At 41.6% G+C, this 19,013-nt stretch overlaps 1 protein-coding gene across 4 annotated transcripts in view; it reads left to right on the top strand.

Annotated features, from left to right (window-relative positions):
* Positions 10,428-19,013, top strand: part of CEP70 (centrosomal protein 70) — an 81,269-nt gene continuing 72,683 nt past the window's right edge. For 3 of the 4 annotated variants that reach the window (XM_013982061.2, XM_003358573.5, XM_013982062.2), the window contains exons 1-2: positions 10,434-10,590; positions 12,480-12,582. In XM_013982061.2, coding sequence (XP_013837515.2) covers positions 12,574-12,582 — 9 coding nt within the window. In that variant the 5' untranslated portion in view covers positions 10,434-10,590; positions 12,480-12,573. Of the gene's footprint in view, positions 10,591-12,479; positions 12,583-19,013 lie in introns of all 4 variants that reach the window. The other variant, XM_003358572.5, reaches the window with a different exon arrangement.

Genomic DNA, 19,013 nt, shown 5'->3' with positions numbered 1-19,013 from the left:
TCCCTTTGAGGTGTGCAAGTGTTTGTGTGATCTTTGCTAAAGGTGCAACTTAGACCTAGATCCCCAAAAGCAGGGACCATGGTCTCTCCAGCTCTTGTGCCTCCCCACATCTGCTAGAGAGTAGGCCCAGCAACAAAATAGGACATGTGAAAGGATTCTCCAGGGGTCCTGAGAGCCCTGAAGATTTGGAGGGCACAGCAGCATACAGGCCCCATTGTGTAATTTCTTCCTGCCCTTGATGTTAATGTAAAGAAGCCTAGTTTGACTTCTGGGATTGGTAGCACGGATGCTGAGCAAGTATGTCAGAGAAGAGGAGTTGAGAATAAGAAACAAATCTATTGCTTGGGTTAACTGGTCTGCAAAGTAGTAATGACTGAATTCCTGAATAGATTATGTTACAGGGATTCTGCTTACAGAGTGATTTCTTTTTTTTTTTCTTTCACTTTTTTAGGGCCACACCTGCGGCGTATGAAAGTTCCCAAGCTAGGTGGCAAATCAGAGCTGCAGCTGCTGGCCTGTGCCATAGCCACAGCATCTCGGGATCAGAACCACATCTGCAACCTATACCACAGCTCACAGAAATGCTGGATCCTTAACCCACTGAAGAAGGCTAAGGATTGAACCCTCATCCTTGTGGATACTAGTGGGGTTTGTAACCCCTCCGAGAGCACTGATTTCTTATTGGCTATCCTATGTTGAAAACTCCCCGAAGACCAAGACTTTTCATATATGTATTTTCTTCTGTGCCACTGTCCTGAAGGTTTTTCAATAAATGCTTGTCAGAAGAATGAATGAGGGGGGAAAGGTATAAGGCCTCAGAGTCGAAATTTCCAGATATGGGACAGAGCTAGTTAAAGACACCTCCCTAATTCCTTTTTCCTAGTCCTTGCTTCTTCTGAGAAACAGTTGTGAGTTTTGGGGCTAGGACCAGGAAACCCTGGTTGGGCAGCAACTCAAAATATTTTTTAATGAAGAATCATATTTTCTTGTAAAACTTTGAGACTCAGAATATCTTTTATAAGACCAATACATTGTAATTTACTGAATGCTTGCTTTTTGTTTCCTGTATCATTGCCTGTTGTTGTCGCAACAGTCCAGTGATTATACTTGCACTCTTTTTACAGGGAGACCCAAAGCCCTTCAGAAGTTACAGGGCCAGCATGCAGAGCCAGGCCTGTGGGATTTGCAAAGTTCATATTAACAGGGCCTGTTATTAGAAAAGTATTCAATATGTTTGAAGAAAAATATAGGTCCTGTCTTAAAGGCCTGGGGAGCCCCTCTGCCCAGGGGCCCCAGAGTGCAGTGGGGTTCAGCCCACTCATGAAGCGTGCCCAAGTCTGCCTCCAGAATAAGCAAGGCAGTCTGATTCCTCCACTGGCTGGTTCTGTGCCAATATATCCTCCTTGTGTATGGTTTCTGGGATTCCTGGAATTAAGGAACCTACCAATTTTGCCTATCTTTTCTGCCTACTCATTCCCTGGGCCCAGGGCACTGGAGGTAGGAATGGTCACTTGTTATCAAACAGGATTGTTATGGGAAGAAATAAAGTCTGAACAAAACATTGAAAGGTATTGAACTAAATGTAAAATGTACTCATCTGGGCTGACCCTGCTTTTGACTTTATTTCCACTCTCAGATTTTTTCCTTATTTCCCAGGAAGTACCTAGATGCTGCTCTAACCTCTTAAGCTGCCTCTCATCAACCTGCCTATAGACATTAGTGATTTATTTTAAGAAGGCAGCTAAAACTGCTTTCATTCACTATAGTTTATGGTTTCATTGGACTGTTGGAAAAGGCAATTGTTGATGAGTTGACTGATTTTCTGAACTTCTTATACATGAGTGGGCATCAAAATAAAAGGGAAAAGTTACATAATCTGATACCTACCGGTTTAAAACTTTCCAGTGTGTCCTTCTAGCATGACCATTGGCTGTGTGTTAAAGGAAAAGGCACCAGTGCTTTTCAAATGAGCCAAGGGCCCAGGATTCTGGCTCAAAGGATTGTGTATCTGCACCAGTGCCAGAAACCACAGTCTCCTGCTGCCAGCTGGGCTACTGCTGCCTGGGCCTCTTTCCGTCAATACAGGGAGGCTCTGGCCCTAGCTACACAAACAGAAAGTGGAGAAGCAGCGAACCAAGGTGATTCTGTGGAACGTCAAATTAGAAAAGTTTGACCGTTTCAGGAGAAAACAGGTTTTGGTCTGAGTCCTCTGGAGAGTGGAGTTTGTAGATATATCCTGAATTAGAGCAGATCCTAAGGACCATTCCAAGGCACATATTCCAATTGGTTAAGACTTAAAATTTTGTATCTAGTTTATTTGGAGAAATTTTTAAAAGATGGAAAATACATAGAAAAATACCCATATTCTCACTACCCATAATTGACCATCAGTAGATACTGGCTCAATAAAAAAAAATCCCAGTAGAAGAAAACGTTGCAGATAAAGCCCTATTTGACTTTCATCCCCAACATTATTACTTTCTTTTCCTCCCCAAAAGGCCAACATTCTTATGAATTTGGTGTGTTTGCTTTCAAGTCCACCTTCTATAGCTATATAGAAACTATATATAGGAGTAAATGTTCTTGGGCTTGATATAGTTCTGCTTTTTTTTTGTCTTTTTAGGGCTGCACCCTTGGCATATGCAGGTTCCCTGGCTATGGGTTGAATCTGAGCTGCATCTGCTGGCCTACACTATAGCCACAGCCACAGCCACACCAGATCCGAGACGCGTCTGCAACCTACACCACAGCTCACGGCAATGCCAGATCCTTAACCCTCTGATCTAGGCCAGGGATTGAACGCGTGTTCTCGTGGATACTAGTCAGATTCGTTTCCACTGAGCCACAATGGGAACTCCTAGTTCTGGTTTTAGAAATTATTGGAATTTCTGTTGTGGTTCAGTGGGTTACAAAGCTGACGAGTATCCATGAGGAAGCGAGTTCGATCCCTGGCCTTGCTTAGTGGATTAAAGGATCTGGCATTGCCGTGAGCTCTGGTGTAGGTCACAGATATGGCTTGGATCTGGCATTGCTGTGGCTGTAGCGTAGGCTGGCAGCTGCAGCTGTGATTCGACCCCTAGCCTGGGAACTTCCATATGCTGCAGGTGCGGCCCTAAAAAGAAAAAAAAATATTTACACAGTACCGTAAGTGGCAACTTGGAATTTGTGTGAGAGAAGAAAGGATTCAAGGACACTCATCCTTTGGAATTCATATCACCATCATCATTACACCTATTCAGTCTTTATTTGTCATTTTTTATTTTTAAAAATTTTATGGCTGCATTCATGGCATACAGAAGTTCCCAGGCCAAGGAATGAATGTGACCTACACCGTAGCTGCATCAGTGCCTGATCCTTTAACCCACTGTGATGAGCTGGGATTGAGCCCTTGCTTCTGAGGTGACCCAAGCCACTGCAGCCGGATTCTTAACCCACTGTACCACAGCAGGAACACCTATTCAGTCTTTATTGACAATCTTATATGGCATGCACAGTGTGAGGGGAGATAACAATGTTGTTTTTTTTTTTTTACATTCTAGCAGAGAAGGCAGTCACAAAAATGAGCATGGACTGAGGTAGGTTGCCTCCAAGATGGCTCCCTAAGAGCCCCACTTCCTAGTACTCAAATTCTTGCGTCATCCGAGCCCACCTTTTTGCAGGGTTGATGTGTGTGCTCAGTAGCATACAGCAGAAATAATGCTTCGTTACATCCAAGATCAGGTATAAAAAAGACCTCAGCTTCCGTCTTAGGTGCGCACACATTCTCTTTATCACTCCCCCTGTGGGAAGCTGCTGTGTGTGTGTGTAGACTCAGGCAGCCTGTGGAGAGGTCCGCTTGACAAGGAACAAATTGAGGGCTGGCCAACAACCTCATGAGTGAGTCTGGAAATGGATCCTTCAGTCCACTTGAAACTGGAGATGTCTATAGCCCTGGCAACAGGTTGACTGCATGAAAGATTTCGTCCAGACCATCCAGCTAAGCCATTCCTGTATTCCTCACCCACAGACACTTCGAGATAATAAATGTTTGCTTTAAGCTGCTGTGGGTAGAGGTAATTTGTTATGCATAAATAGGTAACTAATACACAGACAGATGAAATAATTGCAAATTGGAACATGTGCATATACTAGTCTTATGGTAGAGAGATGCCCATCATGAGAAGTAGTATGGGCAGTGGTTAATGGAGCCTGCATGCTGGTTTTAGATCCTGGATCCTGGCTCTGCCACATACTAGTGGTGTGACCTTAGCAAGTCTTTTTTTTTTTTTTTTTCTTAATTAAAAAAAATTTCTTTTTAGGGCTGCAACTGTGGTATATGGAAGTTCCCAGGCTAGGGATTGAATCAGAGCTGCAGCTGCCAGCTTATACCACAGCCACAGCAATGTCAGGTTCGAGCAGAGTCTGCAACCTACACCACAGCTCACAGCAACCCTGGATCTTTTAACCCACTGAGCGAGACCAGGGATGGAACCTGCATCCTTACGGATACTAGTTGGGTTTTAACTTGCTGAGCCACAACATTAACTCCAAAATGTCTATTTTCTAATTAGATCATTTGTCAAATAAAGATAATAACAGTACTTATGTTAAACTTGTGAAGAGTTGACAGGTTAGAAAATGAAAGTACTTAGCCCAGAGCCTGATAATTTTCTTTTTTAGTGGCCACACCCGTGGCATGTGGAAGTTCAATTGCCCGGGACTGAATCTGAGCCACAGCCGTGGCAATACCAGATCCTTTAACCCACTGCACCTTGCTGGGGATTGAACCCACATCTCCACAGTGACCCAAGCTACCACTGTCAGATTCTTAAGCCACTGTGCCACATCAGGAACTCCCTGACACATGTTTAAGGGCTCAATGCGTATAACGATTGTTATACTGTGTGAATTATTATTATTATTATTTTTTTGTCTTTTAGGGCTGCACCCATAGCATATGGAGGTTCCCAGGCTAGGGGTCAAATCGGAGCTCTAGCCACCAGCCTGCACCACAGCCACAGCAAAGCCAGATCCGAGCCACGTCTGTGACTTACACCATAGCTCACGGAAACGCCAGATCCTTAACCCACTGAGTGAGGCCAGGGATCCAATCTGCGTCCTCATGAATGCTAGTCAAATTCGTTTCCTCTGAGCCATGATGGGAACTCCCTGTATGGATTCTTAAGCATTTATTATTAATATATTTGAGCTATTGGCTTATCTTTCATACTGAAAAATGGCTACTGAAGTGAATTCCCCTATATACATCTGACTCAAATGGAGCAATACAATTCAACACTGTATTGAGCACCTATTATGTGCCACGGACTAAGCTAGGCGCTGGAAAAAGTTTAGTGAGGTATGATCCATGTCCTCCGGAGTTCAGATTCTTGTGGGAGAGGCAAAGTAAAGGTATTAGTGTAATAAAGGATTCTAAGTCTAAAAGACTTGTGAGGAGTTCCTGTTATAGTTCGGCAGTAACAAACCCAACTAGTATCGTGAGGACTCGGGTGTGACCTCTGGCCCTATTCAATGGATTAAGGATCTGGTGTTGCCGCAAGCTACAGTGTAGGTCATAGACGTGGCTCAGATTTGGTGTTGCTGTGTCTGTGGCGTGTAGGCTGGCAGCTGCAGCTCTGATCGACCCCTAGCCTGGGAACTTCCATATGCCTTGGGTGTAGGCCTAAAAAAAAAAAAGACAAATAAAATAAAGGATGTGTGAGTGGAAGAGTCTTCAAGAATTCATCACCAAATGCCATTGATATTTGGTATACTCCTTGTTGTGGGGAGACCTCACAGTTGTATATACCCAAGAGGAAATTTGAGAATCAATTTAGAAGTTTAGAAATTAGAAGATCTGTTTTAATTGCTAAGGTAGGCTATAATTTATACTGGGAAGTCAAAACACAGAGGAAAGCAGTAAGCCAACATGAAGACAGGCTTCGGATCTCAACTTAAATGTCACTTCCTCATAGAGACTCCTGCACAGCCACATACCCTGTTCTCTTCTAAGCGCTTATTGTAATTATTATTTATTTGTATTTATTCCATATTTCTCTCCTCAACTACATTATAAGCTCCATAAGGGCAGGAACCACAGCTGATTTACTCAGACTCTAAACAGTGTCTAGCTCAGTCCCTGGTTCATGACAGCTGAATAAATGTTTGTAAATGAATGACTAGTAAATGAGCGTTAGAACCATTAGAATCTTGGTGGGTAGATGAGGCCCATAGAAAACTCTTGAGACCAGTGTAGCAGGATGATGAGCTAAAGACTGAAATGTGCTTTTTTTTTTTTTTTTTTTTTGGTGTCCTTTTGTTTTCAAGCAAAGAGAGGTGCTAGGAAGAACTTAGGGTTCATAATAAGGGACCCTTCAGAGGACAGCGCTATAAAGTTTGCTCTCTTGCTACATGCAAAACACAGGAGTGATGTCAAGGAGGCTCCATTGTTCAGAAATAGAGATAATCAGCCTTTTTGTACTTTCAGGATTGTGAAGGATACTGGATACTGGTGATTATCCATCCAGCATCCATTGTCCTCCTGCCCCTACAGGACTCCAATTTTATCCAAGTAGTCATGCTTCCACCTTGCAATCCATGTGACTCGAGTTGTACCCATCCCACCACTAATTCCAATTATGGTAACCCTTTCCATTCTGGAACCCAGGCTTAAGTCATCTGTACATCTTCCAGGCAGTTACTGACTGGAGGGAGAATATGTGCCTGTGTGACCTAATTGGCTCAAAAGAAAAACCAGAAGTAAAGATTTTAGATGGAAAGGAAAGCATGTGGTCCTGATTGCTCCTGGTAGACATCTAGAAAATCACCCTCATTTGAATTTGAAACCTACTATGTCACAGCAGAACAGAGAGAAAACTGGGTCCTTGATAACTTGTTGAGCCACTGCATCAACATAGTCCAAAGCCTATCTTGCCTCTGGACTTATTATTATGTGAGATAATTTCCTTATTGTTTACAAAAACTTTTTTTTTTTGGTCTTTTTAGGGCTGCACCCGAAGCACATGGATATTCCCAGGCTAGGGGTCCAATTGAAGCTGTAGCTGCCTGCCTACACCATAGCTCACAGCAATGCCGGATCCTTAACCCACTGAGTGAGGCCAGGGATCGAACCTGCATCCTCAAGGATGCCAGTCAGGTTCGTTAACCACTGAGCCATGACAGGAACTCCCCAAATCATTTTGAATCTGGTTTTCTATTCTATTTGCCCCCTAAATAATTTTTTTTCCCCTACACCCAAAGCATACAGAAGTTCCTGGGCGAGGGGTTGAGTCTGAGCCGCAGTAGTTACCTATGCCACAGTTGTGGCAATGCTGGATCCTTAACCCACTGCACTGGGCTGGGGATCCAACCCTTGCCTTGCAGTGACCTGAGCTGCTGCAGGGATAAGAGGGATTCTTAACCCACTGCACCACAGCAGGAACTCCAGTGAAAATAATCTTTTTTTTTTTTTTTTTGCTTTTTAGGGCCGCACTCGCAGCATATGGAAGTTCCCCAGGCTAGGGGTCAAATTGGAGCTACAGACGCCAGCCTATGCCAGAACCACTGCAACACCAGATCCTTAACACACTGAGTGAGGCCAGGGATCGAACCTGCATTCTCATGGCTCCTAGTGGGTTCGTTAACCACTAAACCATGAAGGGAACTCCCAAAATAATCTTAATTGACCAGTGATGTTTAACCTCCAGGCCGTAATTAGGGCAGCTACACTCAGAAGAGTGAGCAAATCACTCTATTTTCCTAGAAAAGGCGAGCAGTGAGACTTTTTGTGTTCCAAGAGTTAAAAGTGAAAATCTGATAAAACTATCATATGACCCAGAAGTCCCACTTTTAGACATATATCCTGACAAAGCTTTCCTTAAAAAAAGATACATGCACCTGTATGTGCATTGTAGCACTATTCACAATAGCCAAGACATGGGAACAACCTAAATGTCCATCGACAGATGAATGGATTAAGAAGATGTGGTATATATACACAAAGGAATACTACTCAGCCATATAAAGGAACAAAATAATGCCATTTGCAGCAACCTGGATGGAACTGGAGACTCTCATACTAAGTGAAGTAAGTCAGAAAGAGAAAGACAAATGCCATATGATATCACTTATATCTGGAATCTCATTTATGGCACAAAGGAACCTTCCCACAGAAAAGAAAATCATGGACTTGGAGAACAGACTTGTGGTTGCCAAGAGGGAGGCGGAGGGGGAGAGAGTGGGATGGACTGGGAGTTTGGGGTTAGTAGATGTAAACTATTGCATCTGGAGTGGATAAGCAATGAGATCCTGCTGTATAGCACAGGGAACTATATCTAGTCACTTGTGATGGAACATGATGTAGGATAAAGTGAGAAAAAGCGTATGTGTGACTGGGTCACTTTACTATACAGTAGAAACGGACAGAACGCTATAAACCAACAATAATGGAAAAAATAAAAAGTATAACGATAGGAGTTCCCGTCGTGGCGAGCAGTTAACGAATCCGACTAGGAACCATGAGGTTGCGGGTTCGATCCCTGCCCCTGCTCAGTGGGTTAACGATCCGGCGTTGCCGTGAGCTGTGGTGTAGGTTGCAGACGCGGCTCGGATCCCGCGTTGCTGTGGCTCTGGCGTAGGCCAGTGGCTACAGCTCCGATTCAACCCCTAGCCTGGGAACCTCCATATGCCGCGGGAGCGGCCCAAGAAATGGCAAAAAGCCAAATAAATAAATAAATAAATAAAAATCTAACAGCCATTGCTAGTGTGAATAACTATGGAAAAGGCAGGGGGTGGCAGTGGGGTAAGGACACATTTGCATGGGGCAAACAAACACAGGCATCAAATGCACAGTGGCTCCAGCTGCCTAGAAGCTGAGTATGGACTTGAAGTTGAATTGTAAAAGCTGCGGCCCCTAAGACCGCCTTGTAAGAGACACCTTAGCTAATGCCTTTTGTGTGAGATCCCTGTAGACCATTGTGCCACCTGCTATGCTGTAGACCTTCATCTTTTGACTATTTGGAAACTACGGGTTGTCAACAGCGACACCGTGTGGCTATAAGATGCAATGACAATGGCCGCCAGACCTTCGCCTTAGGTATGTGGCAGCTGGATTTTCCCCTGAGAATTTTTGGGTCACTTAACCAGCTATGAATTTTTGAAAATTTTGGGCAGGGGCCCTATTTGTAGATGATGAATTTATTAAAGTGATAAATAGAGGATTTAGTTGATTTCTTTTTGTGGGAAAAAAGATCAGTGATCATATTTGTGCACTGTGGAGACTTTTTTTTTTAAACCCAGTTTTGTAAATAGTTTTTACTGGTTTACTATATAACACATATATAGTTTTTACATATATATAAAACAAATTATGCATGAAAGCTGTGTTTGAAGATACCCAAATTAAACCCTTTCCATTTTATATTCCATTTGAAAATTGATCTATGTTTCCCCATCATCTCCAAGATAAAGTCCCAGCTCTTCAGCACATTTGCTAAGACCTTCCTCTTATTCTCCAATATGCAACACACTCCTTAGCTTCCTTAAGAAGCCCATTATATTTGCCAATGTTTTGGGAGCTAGGCTTTTGGGGAGGGCAGATATGACCTGTACCAAGGAGCTCAGGTTTAATTACAGAAAAAAAAAAAAGTGAGATTTACTGAGCACTTGTGAGCTAGGCATTGTAATAAAGTGGTTTGGAGTTATTAATTTGCACATGAGGTTTCTCCAAATACCTTCTCCTATCTGTATTACTGGGGAAATAATTCCAAATCATTCTTATGCATATTTCTAGGTTTGTAGTTTTCTGCCTTGGAAATCACCTATTGAAGCTGGGGTTCCGCCCTGCAGATTCTGATTTAATTTGTTTTGGGCTTGAGCATCATTTTCGAAGCTCCTCAGGTGATTCTAATATACAGCTGGGGTGAAGACTTTAGCGACGGATGTAAATAATCTTTCTTTCCCTTCCGTGCCCTGCATACCTTTCCTGATCATGTCTTATCACATTGCACCTTCTTTTCAGGGTGTATATCTAGCTCCCTAACTAGCCTCTGAATATCCCCAGTCAGCCACTTTTGCATTTCTGGAACGCGATTTATGGCCTGACATTTGGCGGAAATTTGGCAAATGCTGAATGGGAAGGTAAAATGTCCTCAAGACATACTTATTTCCGTGTGTGTGTGTGTGTGTGTGTGTGTGTGTGTGTGTGTGTGTGTACGCACGCGCTCGCGCGCCGACCGCCTCAAATGTGGATTTCTGAAGTTTTCCTGGCAAATGAGGACCCAGGTAAGCGAACAGCAGTTGCGAGGAGAAGGGGTCCAGCAGCTGTGGAGCACAGACGGCAAAGCCGCAACAGCAAACTATCGCTCACTTTAATGGTAAGCCCCGCCCCCAGCAGCAGAGCCAACCAGAGGGCACGGAGCAATCCCAGCCTTCCTGGGCGGTCTGAGAAAGTCGCTAGGGCTTTCAGAGCCGGAGCAGAATCGGGCTCGTCGATGAGCTCGGGCTCGATTGGCTGGCCTCCCACGGTGGAGTAACGGTCGTAGAGGCGGGGCGGGAGGCGGCTGAGCCGGCCGGGCTGGGCGAGCTGCTGTAGAGAGGCGGCAGCTGAGGAAGGTAAGCGGCCTTCGGGGTTCACAGAGGCTTTGCCTGGAGCCCCTGCTTGAGCTTCCACCGGAAATGGTCTCGTCTGCGCAATGCGAGTGGTCATACTGACCCTTACTGGGGTCCCCAGAGAGGAGCTGCCTGGGACGGGTTGGCGCCAGTTAAAAATCCCTGGATAAGGAGTTTGGGGGCGGGTGGGGGGAACCTGATCGACCTGGTCCTAGTCCTGGCTCCTCGCCCCTTGTGATCTTTGGCTCCTCATTTAACATCTCAGCGCATCAGTTTCTTCAGTTGTAGACGACAGCTGGTAAATCTTTCCTTACAAGGTGGTTGAGAAGGTTAATTGAGGTAGTGAGTGTGAAGCTTGGACGGATACCTGGCGCAGCCTGGATTCTGGATAGTTGTTGGTAGTTACTCCGTCCCCATGCGCTGGCCGGGGGGTCTCGCCCCACGTTTCAGAATCTAGGTGCCTGGGAAGGTAACTTGGCGAGTGAAGGCTCGTAGCAGAAGGTGGGGGATACACAAAGGGGTAGGTGAGTAATCCCTTCTCTGGTTTAAGTAATCTTTGCAGAGTTGGAGAGTCTCTTTATGTGGAATCTAATATGATTTTATTAAGAAAATCAGTGAGATGGAAATGTTGAAATGTAGAAGGGTTTCTGTACCACTTTATTTTCTATACATAATAATGGTAAAGACTGTGCGGGCATTACCTCTTTTGGCCTCAATCTTCTTCTGCATGAGGTTTTGTTTTGTTTTTACTTTTGGTATTGTCAAGTAGACCCGGGCCTTCCCCACCTCACCTTGGGAAAAAGGTGGCTGGCTGGCTAGGGTTTTGCCCGCAGCTTCTGCTTAGTGGCCTATTCTAACCTTTTATGTAACCTCTCCTGGGGCAGGATGATTTAATCGAGGTAAGATCCGATCCTAATTCTGTTTCCTTAGATTCGCTTCTTAGGAACGTTAAACAGTGTATTGGTATATTTTTGGGATGGCGCTTTTGCATTTAACAGACAATAGAGACTTTGAAAGCATTGCACATTCCATTTATTGCAGTAAAGTGAAATATGTGCTTTTGAGAAAGCTAATTACAGGTTTTGAGGTGACTCAAAAAAGAACAGCTACCAGCCATGCTTTATTCCCAGCTTGTCCCCAAAAAAGTAGTGAAAAGCAACTACATTTTAATGTATGGGGCATGAGCCAGGGGCTCCAAACCTATAAGGGGTAAGTTACCAAAGGGCTCTTGGGAAACCTAGACAGTGCAAACAGAACTATGTTTGGCTTCTCTGTGCTTGGTTTTCTGTGGTGTGTATGAACCAACTCCTACCCCGCAACTCCTTTTCCCACAGTTTTACTTTAGGTATCTTATGACACTGCTTAAAGCAAGCCACACCATCTGCTTTGGTCCTGGGAAGCACTGGGTCTCTTCTGGTGACTCACAGACCTGTGTCCTGGCATAGCCCGTAGTGGGGAAAATGCTGCTGCAAACTATCTGTAACATTAATTTCACAGCATAGACCTCTGAAAAGAAGGGCTTTGTCACAGGTGAAATTGATAGTTGTTCTCCTTGTCTTTGTGTTTCAGTACCAGTTGTCTGAGAGTACCCTTGCCAATGAGAATATTGTTTGAATACCTTTGAAGTCAGAATCAGATTTGATGCTAGATGATAATAGAGTTGGGCTCTCAGGTATATGTTTCAACAAAACAAAGAAAGACAAGGGGAGAGAAGGCAAGGGTGAAGGCACGTGGTGGTGAGCACTGGAGTCCATTAGCAGTTGATTCAGTAGATGCAGCTCCCTGTAGTCAGTCATTAACACCAAGAATACCTGCTCTGAGGATAACACAAATCATTCTTAATAGGAGATGAATGTTTAAGATGTGGGCCTGTTTATCTTTTTGAAACCTAGATGAAGATGCAGTTTCAGACGTGAGGCTCACTGGGTGATCATTTCATTCTGATCAACTTGAATGACCAGGTGAAAAGTGTAAGAGGAACGTGCTATGACTGAGGTATGTCTGACGCAATAAATAACTCCCTCTGGATGTTGAGAGGCTGTGGAAAGGATCTACTAATTATGGAATACTATGTATTTATTTCCTTTTGACCTCTTCATAATCCTATCAGATATTTTAAACCCAATCAAGGAAACTGAAGAGGTTAAGTAACTATTTAAGATAGTACAAGTAGCTGGTCACCAACTCTGATCACCACCTGTCTTGCTGTGTGCCAGGCACTGTTCCTTTTGCTTTTATTGTTATTTAACAAAATGTTTTTATTAAAAAATGACTTTTTATTATGAAATCAAACAGAAAAGAACACATATACCAAATGTATAGCTTAATGAATTATTAAAATCTGATACCACCCAGGGTAGGGTGGAGAACTATGCTAGCTAGCCATGCCAAGAATTTGCTTATCCCAATCACAACTGCTTTTGTCCTCTCATTAGTAGCTATTTTTCTGACTTTTATACTAGTCGCCTCCTTGTGTTAGTTTTTTCATAAATCCATATTCTTTGACACTATAATGTAGTCTTGCTCACTAAAATTTTTAAAAAATCTCTTGTAGATTGTTTCCCTATTCCTTTCTTTTCCTTATAATTTATCTAATGAAGAACTTGGTCATTTGACCTATATGTCCTATAGTCTGGATTTTGCAGATCGCATACTCATCTACAGTTTGTTATGTTCCTCTGCCCTGGGTAATTAATTCCTGTACAGTGGTATCTGTATCCAAGACTGGATCAAAATCACATTCAATCCCTTTGGTGATTCTCCCATCCAAGTACTAACCAGGCCCGACCCTAATGCTCACTTTACGTGATCAGAGGAGATCAGGCACTTGTTCAGGGTGATATGGCTGGAGAGGATAATTCTCTAGGTGATATTTGGCAAGACCATAGGAAGGGTGGAATGTCTCTTTGTTCCTCTTTATGTTTTCAGCACTTGTTGATACTTGATGCCTATTTATGTTTATTGAAGGTTGCATGGTATTCTAATTTGATAATGTCTTTTTTACTTATTAGTTGGAATATTAGTCCCTTATCTATCATTTGTATACACAGCAGTACAATTCCTTTAAGAAAGGCAGTTTCAATATTGGATTCTTTCCATCTATATACCAATTTTTGAGAAAGTGAATTGGTTCCTTCTGAAGACAACTATGTTTTAAAATCTAATATGAGCAAGAGGTCATGAATTTAAACATTTGATGGGTTTCATTTCATTGCAGTTGTTATTATCATTATTCAATCCTGTCCTTTTGTTATGACCCAACTAGTCCTTCATAGTTTTCTTGTTGTCTGATACCTTGAAAAAATTCTATTCCAAATCTGAAATTGTCATTTCTTCAAGAAACTCTGGTTTCTTTTAGAAGGAAATGGCACTTCAAGATCATCATCTATATACTAGGGATCCTGAGTCAGTCACTGTTTGTAGGCTTTTCAGTAGACAGCTAGACATAGGTATCTTAGCCCTTTCTATAGGCACACACATTATAGATAAAATATCTCATGAGTTCATACGAATACTCTCAGTTCGAATTGGGACTCCGAGTTTTTACTTACTTTCTCTATTATACCTGTAATCTCTTTTTTCCTTGTCAAAAATATTGGTTTTTATGAATTTAGGAGATGATAGAATTAGAATGTCCCATAATTACTCATTTCACTTGGTGGTTCCCCCCCACCACCATTTTAACCCTTTTAAACTTACATTTCAGAGTTCCTGTTCTTGCTTAGCAGGTTTTGAACCTGACTAGTGGTATCCATGAGAATGCAGGTTTGCTTCCTGGCCTCACTCAGTGGGTTGAGCATCCAGCATTGCCGTGAGCTGCGGTGCAGGTTGAAGATGAGGTTCGGATCCTGGGCTGCTGCGGCTGTGGTGTAGGCCAGCAGCTGTAGCTCCAATTGGACCCCTAGCCTGGGAACTTCCATATGCCGCAGGTGTGGCCCTAAAAACAAACAAACAAACAAACAAAAAAAACCATAACACTTTTATAATTTGGTGTCAGTAAGTACATTCATAGTGTTGTATAACCACCACCACTATATCCAGATTGTTTTATCTCATATTACACACATCACAGTATTAGACATAAATTACCGATGTCACCGCCAATATGATTACCGAAAACATTGAACTTTTTTTTGTTTTTCCCATTCTTTCCTCCTTTAAAGAAAATCATTTTATTAGATCTATATTGTCAGAGCATATAGTCATTATATACACTGCTTTTCCTCTTAGCCTTCATTTATCCATCCTTAGTTCAACAGGTGTATGTAATGTTTACCGCCAGTGTTTATGTTGATGTCTTTCTAGGCATTTTATTTACCTGATGTGTCTGTTAGATTCGTCTGAAAAAAATATTCCCTGAATTCTTGCATGTTAATAAAAGTTTGTGCCCTTTATACATGAAAGTCACATTTGCTTATATAAAATCTTTGCTCACACTTCTTTTCCTTGAGTTTCTTAAGTGTTTTATTTTTCTTTGGTATCAAAAGCCAGATGATAATCTAATTTTTTCTCTTTATAAGTCATTTTTTCCCTTTTTTTTATAGATGACCAATTTTTTCTTTTGGGCTTGCTATTGTGGCACAGTGGAAAGGAACCTAACTAGTATCCATGAGGATGTGGGTTCGACCCCTGGAATCGCTCAGTTGTTTAAGGATCTGGCATTGCCCTAAGCTGTGGTGTAGGTCGAAGATGTTGCTTGGATCCCATGTTGCTGTGGCTGTGGTGTAGGCCAGCAGCTACAGCTCTGATTCAACCCCTAGCTTGGGAACTTCCATATGCCATTGGTGTGGCCCTAAAAAAATTTTTTTTTCCTTTTATTAAAGTTCAGTAATTTTATTAGAATGTGTCTTGGTTGTTCTGGATCAGTATTCTCCAGTACTTGATATATTCTTTCAGTTTCAGGTCTTTTTTGTTTTTTTAATTTCAGTAAAACTTTATTTATTTATTTATTTATTTGTAAATGTTTTCCTTTTTTGGCTACCCCGTGACATATGGAGTTCCTGAGCCAGGAATCAAGATCCCAGCCACAGTTTTGACCTAAGCTACCTGTGGCAACGCTCGATCCTTAACCCACTGTGTATGGCTGGGGATTGAACCTGCTGTCCCAGCGCTCCCAAGATGCCACAAATTCCATTGCCACAGTGGGAACTCCAAAGAAAGCTTTATTTTTTAAACAACTTTTTTGAGCCTATATGTGATATACAATAAATTGAACATATTTAAAATGAACTATTTGATAATTTTGGTGTACATATATACTTGTGAAACTGTTACCATATTCAAGATTGTGAACATATTCAACACTACCCAAATTTCCTTGTTCTGCTTGGTAATCCATCATTCCAGCCTCCCATTCCCCAACCACTGATCTTTCTGTCACTGTAGATTTGTTTTTTGTTTTCTATAGTTTTACATAAATGGAGTCATATAGTATGTACTCTTTGGCTTCGTTTACTTGAGTATTTTGAGGTTCATCCATGTTGCTACATGTGTATTCCTTTTTACTGCTGAGAAATATTCTATTGTATGTGTATACCACACTTTGTGTAGCCATTCACCCACTGATAGACATTTGAGTTGTTTCCAGTTTCTGGCTATTACAAATACAGCATTCAGGAACTTTATGTACAAGTTTTTGTGTGGACATATGCTTTTGTTACTCTTGAGAACCTAGGGATGGAATGACTAGATCTTATGGTAGGTGTATTTTAAACTTTTTAAGAAATTGCCGAAGTGTTTTCCACAGTGGCTGTCCTGTACTACATTCCCATCAGCAGTGTATCAGAGTTCCAGTTCCTTTACATCCTAGACCCTTGGTCCAAGACATTCAAATAAGCATCTTTTCATGTGCTTATTTGCCATCTGTATATCTTCTTTGGTGAAATGTCTATTCAAATTTGTGCCCATTTTTAAGTTGGGTTCTTTGATTTCTTATTGTGTTTTGAGAGTTCTTTATTTTGGATATGGGTTCTTTTGAATTGCAGTATTTTCTCTGTAATTTTTCTTTTCCTGCTCATAATAGTATCTTTTAAAGAACAGTTCTTATTTTTATGAAGCCCAACTTAATTTTTGAAAATTGTTTTCCTTTAACTTCTGTTTCCCTTAAGACATTACCTGTGTGTTTATTCACTTTTGTGTTCCTTCTTGCTTACTCTTCATTTCTAAAATTATTTGTTCTTTCCTGGATTCTGTCAACCTTATTTCAAAGCTTTGCTTTGCTTTGCTTGCTTGCTTGCTTTCTTTTTCTTTCTTTCTTTTCTTTATTTCTTTCCTTTTGTCTTTTAGGGCTGCACCTGTGGCATATGGAGGTTTCCAGGCTAGAAGTCCAATTGGAGCTGCAGCTGCCAGCCTACGCCATTGCAACTCGGGATTCGAGCCTCATCTATGACCTACACCACAGTTCATGGCAACGCTGGATCCTTAACCCACTGAGCAAGGCCAGGGATCGAACCCGTGTCTTCATGGATGCTAGTTGGGTTTGCTAACCACTGAACCATGATGGGAACTCCTCATTTCCAAGCTTTTCTAATTTTGACTTATATTATTCTTTCATGTCTTTATAGACTTTTCCTAATTTTATAGCTTGCTTTAAAATAACAGGCTATAGTTTGATCTCTTTGCAGGCTTATGAATCATGTTCTTCTTGTCTGTAGGGATGTTACTCTCCTTTTTTATATTAACTTTTGATGGGATTAGACCTCAATGTTTTTCTTATTTCTGTGTAAAATTAATTTTCCTGAAATCGATAGAGCAATTATATCTTTTAAAGATGTAATTCACATAACGCAGAATTCACCCATTTAAATTCAGTGGTTTTTGGTATAGCCACACATTACCACAATCAATTTTAGAGTATTTTCTTAACTGTTAAAAGAAACCCTGTACCCATTAGCCATCATTCCCCATTTCTCTCTATTTTACTCCCCACCTCTCCCAGGAAAGTACTAATCTTTCATTTATAGATTTGAGGATGTGGCTATTTCTGTAGTTGATCTACTCACACATCTTGTAAAGGACTGATATGAAATATACTATACTATGAACAAGAGAATACTCATCTCATTGAATAAATGATTTAAATTCTGCCTCTGGGAGTTCCCATTGTGGCACAGTGGAAATGAATCTGACTAGGAACCAAGAGGTTGTGGGTTCAATCCCTGGCCTCCCTCAGTGGGTTAAGGATCTGGCATTGCTGTGAGCTGTGGTGTAGGTCACAAACATGGCTCAGATCTGGCATTGCTGCAGCTGTGGTATAGGCCAGCAGCTGTAGCTCCAATCAGACCCCTAGCCTGGGAACCTCCATATGCCACAAATGCAGCCCTTTAAAAAAAAAAAATTCTACTTCTGGTACACCCTGAACTTTTATTTTCAATAGCCATCTTCTACCAGAACCTCAGTGGAGGGAACTTCTGTCATCGTAGGTTTCCCAGGCGTAGGCATTGGCTTCAACCACTTTAAATTTCATATAAAAGCTGAAGTAACTTGTAGGTTAAGAAAAGTTAAGCCATGTCTTTCTTTTTTCCATTTCTTTTCCCTCTGTTCTTCATTTCCAGATGGCACCAGGAGTGTTGAAATGTTGCAGGACAAAAATAAATGATACTGCAGTTCTTTTGTAGATCTGTGGGTTAAGGATCCAGTGTTGTCACTGTAGTGTCTCAGTTCACTGCTGTGACATGGGTTTGATCTCTGGCCTGAGAGCTTATTCATGCCATGGGGGTGGCAAAAAAAATTACTGTCATGGTATTTCTATTCTAAGCAGAAGCAGAAAGTGCTAAGGAATCTCATGGAAGAACCTGGTCCTTTTCAGTGATTTCACCAGAATTTTTACAGGTTCATGAGTTGGGATAGTTAAACTTTGGGTGAATGCTGCTGGGTTTTTATTCATTTATTCACTAACCCTTCAATACTTTGATGTTAAACCATCAGCATCCCCCCCCCCCCAATTTAAAAAATTGTGGTAAAATATACACACTTTTAATGTCTTAACCATTTTTAAGTGTTTATATAATTCAGTGGTGTTAAATACAATCATAATATGCTACCATCCCCGCCATTTATCTATAGAACTCTTCATCTTGTAAAGCTGAAACTCTATACTCATTAAACAGTAACTCACCATTCCCCCAAGGCAACCACGATGCTGCTTTTTATACAAGTGGAATCGTACAACATTTCTCTTTTGGGGACTGGCTAATGTCCTTAGTGTTGTATCTTTAATATAAACATTTCCTTTCTGTTTAAGGCTGAATAATATTCCATTGTATAGCTATACCATATTTTGCTTATCCATTCATCTGTTGATTTCTTTCATTAGCATCTTACATTTTTCAGAGTACAGGTCTTTTGTCTCTTTAGGTAGGTTTATTCCTAAGTATTTTATTTTTTTTGATGTAATAGTAAATGGGGTTGTTTTGTTAATTTCTCTT

Source organism: Sus scrofa, chromosome 13 (genome assembly GCF_000003025.6).
Source record: "Sus scrofa isolate TJ Tabasco breed Duroc chromosome 13, Sscrofa11.1, whole genome shotgun sequence".
Classification (NCBI taxonomy): Eukaryota; Metazoa; Chordata; class Mammalia; order Artiodactyla; family Suidae; genus Sus; species Sus scrofa.
This window is presented reverse-complemented; position numbering and strand designations above follow the sequence as displayed.